Source organism: Geospiza fortis, unplaced genomic scaffold, assembly GCF_000277835.1.
Source record: "Geospiza fortis unplaced genomic scaffold, GeoFor_1.0 scaffold40, whole genome shotgun sequence".
Taxonomy (NCBI): domain Eukaryota; kingdom Metazoa; phylum Chordata; class Aves; order Passeriformes; family Thraupidae; genus Geospiza; species Geospiza fortis.
In genome coordinates this window covers 27,104,328-27,111,647 of record NW_005054297.1, presented here as the reverse complement: position 1 = coordinate 27,111,647, position 7,320 = coordinate 27,104,328, and the positions used below count along the sequence as shown (strand labels likewise).

At 38.2% G+C, this 7,320-nt stretch overlaps 1 protein-coding gene across 9 annotated transcripts in view; it reads left to right on the top strand.

Moving 5' to 3' along the window:
* Positions 1–7,320, top strand: part of RAPGEF2 (Rap guanine nucleotide exchange factor 2) — a 127,486-nt gene that overhangs the window by 56,216 nt on the left and 63,950 nt on the right. Inside the window, exon 1 of one of the 9 annotated variants that reach the window (XM_031062481.1) lies at positions 478–546. The exons of 6 other annotated variants lie outside the window; for them this stretch is intronic. In XM_031062481.1, coding sequence (XP_030918341.1) covers positions 493–546 — 54 coding nt within the window. In that variant the 5' untranslated portion in view covers positions 478–492. Of the gene's footprint in view, positions 1–477; positions 547–638; positions 1,443–4,470; positions 4,490–7,320 lie in introns of those variants that run through there. 2 more of the 9 variants (XM_005415571.2, XM_031062407.1) reach the window with 2 other exon arrangements.

The following is a 7,320-nucleotide window of genomic DNA, read 5'->3' as shown; positions in this document are numbered from 1 at the left end:
GATGTCTCTGCTTTAGCATTATCTTCTTGAAAAGTCGTGTTCAGTTCACGATTTGGCGAGGTAAACGTGCGTCCTCATTCCCACCCTGACTTCAGGGATATTCTCAGGAGCCAGCAGCGAACGGATTCCTCCCCTCTGGGGATGCCTTGATCTTCCGAGGCTGATAGCAGACACAGGCAGGAGCTTGCTGTTTTATCTGCATTGTCCATCTCTACCTTAATGAGTGAAACAGTTAAGTATCAGAGGGGGCGAGCCTGTAGGAATGTGTCTTCCATTTGACTGGAATATTTCGGTGGATAAAGGGAGAGGGAGGGAGAGGAGAGAGAGAGAGAGGAATCCACTTACATCACTCGAACTGCATTGAGTGTGTGCCTGTGTGCAGGTTAAGAGACAGACTTCAGTGTCTTTGCTTTCTGCAGGAAGCAGCAATGCCGTTTGTATCCTAAGAGGAATTTTTTATTTAGAAAAGGAAGCATTCTTTCTACCCAGGAAATGGCTTTCCTTGTGCGTTGCTATGCCAACTGCCTGCAGCCATGGTCTTCCAAAGTAAGCACAATAACGTAATTATATTGGCGTATTGCATTCAGACTCATGATTCTCTGGGTTTTTGTGTGTGTAACTGTTGTATTTTTGTTGCTGACTCTTTGGGCGGTAGAAGTGCCTGTCTCAATTGTGAGGAACAGGCATCATAAAATTAAATGCCCATCAATGTCATGCTGCTGAGATTAATTGTGCAAACTTGGTTAGCTGAGTGGAACAGAGATCACTGGTCACTACTCTGTCAGCATCATTAGCAGCCAGGGGAGGAGGTCCCTCTTCGTGTGCGCTGCTGCCCTGATTTTGGGGGAGTGCAGGGTAGTGGTGGTGGGAGGGGGGAGGCTGCATTTGTGAGTGTGTGATTGCAAATGAAACAGGAGTATTAACAATGCTTGGCTGAGTGCTGGAGGCTGGTTCCTGCACCCTGACCAATATAATACTCTATTAAGCCTTTTTGAGGGAGTCTCTGTGCAGTCAGCCATTTTAGCTTTTTTTTTTCCGTCCTTCCCCCCCCACCCCCCCCCCTTTCCCATTCCTCAGGCTCAGGGAATGGTTTTGTTCCCTTGAATGGATGCTGGATATGTAGGGTTTCATCAGGCTCTGTGCGTCCTGACACGCTTCGACTTTCAGTGTGGCAAAAATGGAGACGAACGGCGTCGTTCGGATTGCTGCTCTGCACTACAAGTGCGAGGGGGGTTTTGAGCTTACCACTAGTGACACTTTTAGCTCCAGCCTGGTTTCACCCCCTCCGCCTCTTTTTAATTTAATGCTGTAGAGGGTGACTTGCCATCCATAAGAAATTGGTACATGATGTGTAAATTCAGTTCAGCTTATGTTTCTTCATTATGAAACCACTTGCAATCCCAGCTAACCATGGAGTTATGGGCCAGCAGGAGAAACACTCAGTAAGTATTGCAAATTCTGTTTGTTCTATCAATAATCTGTCACGGGCAAACTGCATGGAGATTGAAGCTGCTTGTCGTCCTGCTCACTGTCTTTCCTGCTTGTGGATTTCATAGCGGGTTTGGAGGGAAAGCTGCACCTGAGGTGGCATTAATATCGGTGGCTGTATTTGAAATTGTTTTTAGCTTAAAAAAGGCAACTCTCTAGGTTCTTTTTGAATGTTAAAAATCAGCTGAAAAAATGCTGACATGCTTTGGTTGGGCAGGAAGCTTTGAGCATTCAGTTAAAATCATTATGCATTTGTTAAAACTTTAAAGCAATATGTAAGCTGTATAACAAGTGATATAATTGTAGGTGATGATAAGAATAGATTTATTCTGTCTAGTGTGTGACACTAGTGTAGTTTTGCCTTGTAGCATGGCGTTGAACATCTGTGATACACTTATGCTGAAATGCAGAAACTGTTAGTAAAACATGGAATGAACAAAAGGCATAAGTACTGATGCTTTCTAATTGATCCCATGAGTCAGCTACACCTTTGTCATGCTTTAATCCCATAGGCTGCCTGTGTTTATTGTTTGGGAAAAATGCATTCATAAGCAGAAGAGCAAACATTAGTTAACAAGGCCTCAGGTGTCAGGAATTAGAAATTTAGGTTTTGCATGACAAAAGGGTTCTGTAAGTTGTATAAAAATGTATAGAACCTTATTGCTCAGTTAAAAGGTTTAAACCTTCATGCTAGATTTTATATGGTTCAATATAGTTTTCAATCTTAAAATTTGTTTGTTGGGAAGATATTTATGAATGTGTGTTCTGTGACTACTGTGTCTTAGAATGTACATGGGAATGTGAACAGTATGTTCAGCAGATACAGTTAAAGAATCGTAAATAGTGGGAGGAGGTAATAGCAGGAACTTTCTGAAGGAAGAACATTTTTTTGGCAAGAATGCAGTGTTGATTGTGTAGAAATACAGAAAGTAATCTAGAAATGTTTCAGAATGTGTCCAGTGAATTTTTCTTACATGTGTAGCAACATATCACAGTTTTTTATTGTAGATTGTTTTGTTCCTTTCCCTTGTTAATTACATTCTAAGTATAAGGGAGTTCATGTAACCAAACCGTTTGGTGTTCATGAAATATTTAGGACTTAATCTAAAAAAACCCCAAACATAACCCACCTTTTTTCCTCCTGAAACTCAAGCACTGAAGAAGCTGAAATAGAATAGGATACTTTGAATTTGCAAATAGGAATAAAATAAAAAAGCTGCATATGTATTGCATATGTTTTCCTGCTCTTTCTCCTCTCCAAAGAATGTCAATGAAAAGTTCTAGATTTACTCTGGTAGCACAACAAGTTTAACTGATCTTAAATAAGTGCTTATAGATAAAGGAAAAAAAATAAACTAACTTTTTAGAAACTCTACATTACAAACTCTGTCATATTCTAGTTGTATAACTTTGAGGTATTTAAATCACAGAGATGAATTTCACTCTCCAAAATGGAGACTGGACTATAATGTAGGAATAGTTAAAGGAAGAAGGTCAAGGTATTGCTTTATAAATGTCCCAATACATGCAAGAGAAAGAAATCATACTATCTGACATGCAGTTGCAGATTTTGCATGGAAAAAGACTTAGTTTAAAGAATATATAGAACTTTAAACTATTAGGACACAGACTAGCTCAGCAAAAACCACTGCATTAACAATGAAACTTTTCATGCCTGTTCACCAGGTAGACATTATTTTCCTTGGAAGGTAAGACTGAAAGATGTAAATTTTTCATGGAGAGGGAAGGGAAGCTTGGAGTTCCAAAGCATAAGACTTTATCTTTGCTTAAGAGGGAAAACTTCTTGAATTAATCATTTCTGGTAATGAGTTATTTTCATGTTAGTATGTTCCCAGAATTCTAAATATTTTATTGATATCTGACTTGAACTTATTTCAAGGAGAGAGGCTTAATTACTTCTGTGACATCCCCACCCAGAGTCTCACAGCTTGATTTGCTGGAACTGAATGCAAAGTTCAGTTCCAATCTGGAACTGAATGCAAAAATCTCCTGTGCAAGGTTTCACAAATTTCTGTGAATTAATTTTACTTAATGCTGTTAAATCTTAATTTCACACTAGTTTAGTTAGGGAATGAGGGATATGGTTTAAATCTATTGTTCTGTGAAAGTGGTATGCAAACTGGCCATTGTCTTAATTATGGTGAAAATGGACAGAGGAAGAGTAAAAATGCTCTTGTGTTTCCTAGATTTTTTTAATATAAAAAATAAAGTCAGCAGCATCAATCAAGTGTATTGATCTTACATGCCTCTTATTTCATAAATTGGAGAAGTTTGAATCAGTGCTACAAGCACATATATGAGAGTGATGTTCCTTGATACACAACTACTGTCATCTGTTTAACAGGGAGTAAAATTACACTGTGGGTGAAAGATGGCAGAGAAATGAAAGTAGGGCTGTTGCAAAAATACTTCTGCTTAGTTCTTGTATTTGATGTAATTTACCAGAGTTTGTGTAATTAAAGGAATAGTTTGGATTGGAAGAGTCCTTAAAGACCATCTTCTTCCAACCCCCCTGGCAGGGACAGTGGCATCTTCTACTAGACCAGGTTGCTCAAAGCCCCATCCAGCCTGGCCTTGAACACTTCCAGTGATGGGGATCTTCAGTAGGTTCATTATGTTTAGCTGTGTCCTTGCTGGTTATAGGAGTCCTATAATGAAATTATAACGAAAGCTCTATTTGTAGGGCTTTCATTATAATTTTCTTAATCTTAAATTTTAGGAAGATGAATGATGTTGCAAAAAATATTGTTTTGTGGATGTTCAAACAATCTTTTGAAAAACTTCACACATTGCATCTTACACCTGGTTTATTATGTAGAAAAAAATCGCATGAAGGTCTAGTACATGAAGGTTCTCGTTGTAGGCTTGGGCCTTGTAAGGTGTTAGCTTTTGACCTCATTTCTCTTTTTCCTTTGTATGTGTTGTTTGTAGGAACTTTACTGAAGGTCAACTGAAAAAAAGAAAATGAAAAAAATTACAGGTATAATGACTTGTAAAATTGGGACTTGAGATGCATAGTTCTTATATGACTGTGTACTGTTCTCTTGAATTGCACAATGCATTGGAGTGACTTATGGACAACCTGTAAGAAAGTATATTTTGACTTCAGGTGTAATTGAAATAAAGTCTGCTAAAAAAGGCCAAGTTTTGCTGCTGGCACAGTGACACTTCTTTAGTGATCATGGGTGCTGCCATCTTCAATGTGCTCCACCTGTCTAAAAAATATTGGAAGCAGTAAGTCAAATTTTTGGATTGTTCGTGCCATATTTTAATCCACAAAGATTTGTGGCCATGTGCCAAGTGTCTCTTCCCTCCCAGGAAAGAGGAGGAAATGAGTGATATTTTGAGGAAAAGTGTTGAATGGGGATTGCTCAAATATGGTTATTTTAGTTTGATGTGTAGTAAAGGTGCCTGTTGGCATGCTTTCCTAAGAAATCTAGAACTATTCTAGAAATAATTTTCTTTTACTGGAAGAGATCATCAGTATTTTCCTTGACTCATATAATTAAGTGTAGTGTGATGTAGATATTTGTCCTTTGAGTGAGCATTAACCTGCACTACTAAGTTGTGGAAAAGAGGTGTGGTGTTGTGATCAGATGGCTACAGTTGCTAAGCTCATTTCTATATATGTATCTGGAACGAAAAATAGATGTACGAAGAAGCTCTGTCTAGGTAGTAGTGACCTGTTAGCAACTGCTGCAACTGCTGATGGTTATGATTTTGTTCATCTTGATGAATTACATTGCTCTGGGACTTGATACAGATTATCATCTTTAGTTGTTCGGCACCTTTATTTTTAGCACTTATTGAAACCAGATTTCTGGTTTGGCCTCTTCTGATTATTCCTTTCCTTTTAATTTGCATATTTAAAAAAAATTCCTCTCTGGAGGCGAGTAAAGGAGTTGTGGATTTTTCATGTGATTAGAAATAGTGTTTCACCTCTTTATAAGTGCATTATGATAGAGTCCTTGATTGCATGACCGTGTATCTTCTGCAAGATTTATCTCAAGGTGGATAGCTTTGTAATGAGCAGCTGTTTGATGTTTTGGGCTAGCTTCATTGCTTAAAAGGCCAGGTTGTGTTTATGGTGTACTATTCAAGTCTTACTCAGAAGAGAAAAGCATAAATATTATTCTCTTCTGTGGCTTTTCAAGATGCTTGTAACTACAGTGCTCAGGCAAATAATTAAGGTATTGCAGGGGCAGCATTATCTTCATTTCTCAGTAAGGTCTGCTGAGACAAATCTTCGGCAAAACATAAGGGCAGAATTTTGAGAGCTTAAGATGGTCATTCCACAGCACAGGAAGGTCTAAATAAGTATTCAAAGTATGGATTTTCTTGCATGAGTATTCTATATTGGCTCATCAGGCACTCACAGCCTAATGATCATACAAAAGGTTGATTTTAAGTGACTTGCCTGGCATCCTTCCAGAGATCTGTGGTAGACTCTGGCTAAATTCCTGTTCTGCAGGACAGCATTTAACTGAAGATTTTCCCAAAAGCTTATAAATGGCAAAATTTGGGTCATTTCAGAGGAATGACTGTGAATGCATTTAGTGACCTGTAGAGATGGCAATGAGAGCATCCTTGGCACATAGAAGATGTCCTGCTATCTTTCTGTTATGGTTTCAATGCTTGGGGATTGCACAGCATATTTCAAAATGAGAGAAGAGGGAAAAAGAAAAAAAAAAAGAAAGCCCTCAAAACCATACCAGAAAGGCTGCCATTTACCTGTAATGAAATAGTTAAAAATTTTTCAGGTCAACATGGGTAGTTAATGTAGAAGATTGCACAGTAGAGTATCTTTTACCAAGTTTATGAAATAAGAGAGTTTCAGGCCTCACAACATATTCAATATTATGGCTCTGGTTTATAGAAGTGGCCAAATGTAGTGGTGCTGTCGGAGTGTTTGCAGAGTGATGTTTTTGATGCTGCATACTGGAATGTGGCATTTATAGTCACAATGCAGATGTGAACCTGAAAAGGAAAGCCAGCTTCTTCCAAAATGCTATTTTGAGACCGAGAGACTAAAGCTATTTATTATTACTGAGTTGTTGGCACTCCTGCCTGATCATCAGATGTGCTGAAAATCTAGCTGCAATTGAGAGCTGCTGGTACCCAACAATTATAAAAAAACAAAATCTATCCTAGCAACCAAAAATCCCAAACATCAAAAGTAAATCCCTTAACAAAGTGTTGACTTGCTCCTGATTCTATGAGTTAATAAAGGCATAGGCAGAAGAGAAACTCTAAAAAGCAGAGATAATATATTGTGTTAAGTAGCCTAAGTTAAAAATGTTAAATATGGAATTCACAATATGCACAATGAGTAGCATGAAGTTCATTGTAACTAGAAGCAAGCACTAAGAAAACCAAGGAAATCCTGTGCCTCAGTATCTCAAGTTCATTATTCCACCTGCAAAATAATTGCAATCCCTTGCTGAATACTGGCTCAAGGGTTTTAATCAGTGATACTTAATGCTGGTACTTCATCTCCAAGTGATGTAAACTCAACAGTTTAGCGAACAGAACAGTAAAAATATTCCAGTAAGAGGAAGTAAGTTAGATTTTTTGGGAAATTTAATTCTTAATTATCTAAGGCAGGGGATCTCAGTGATAGGTAAAGAAACATGTAGCTTATAAGAGGATTAGAAAATGCTGTGAGTTGTGTTGCTTTTTTCTGCGGTCGTGACTGCTGCTGGTACTACTCCATCAGTAAAAGCGAGGGGAGATGTCTCATGTTCTGTATTCTGCTGCTAACGTGAACTGAAGCTTATCTGCAAAATACTTCTGTACTTGATAACTTTACAG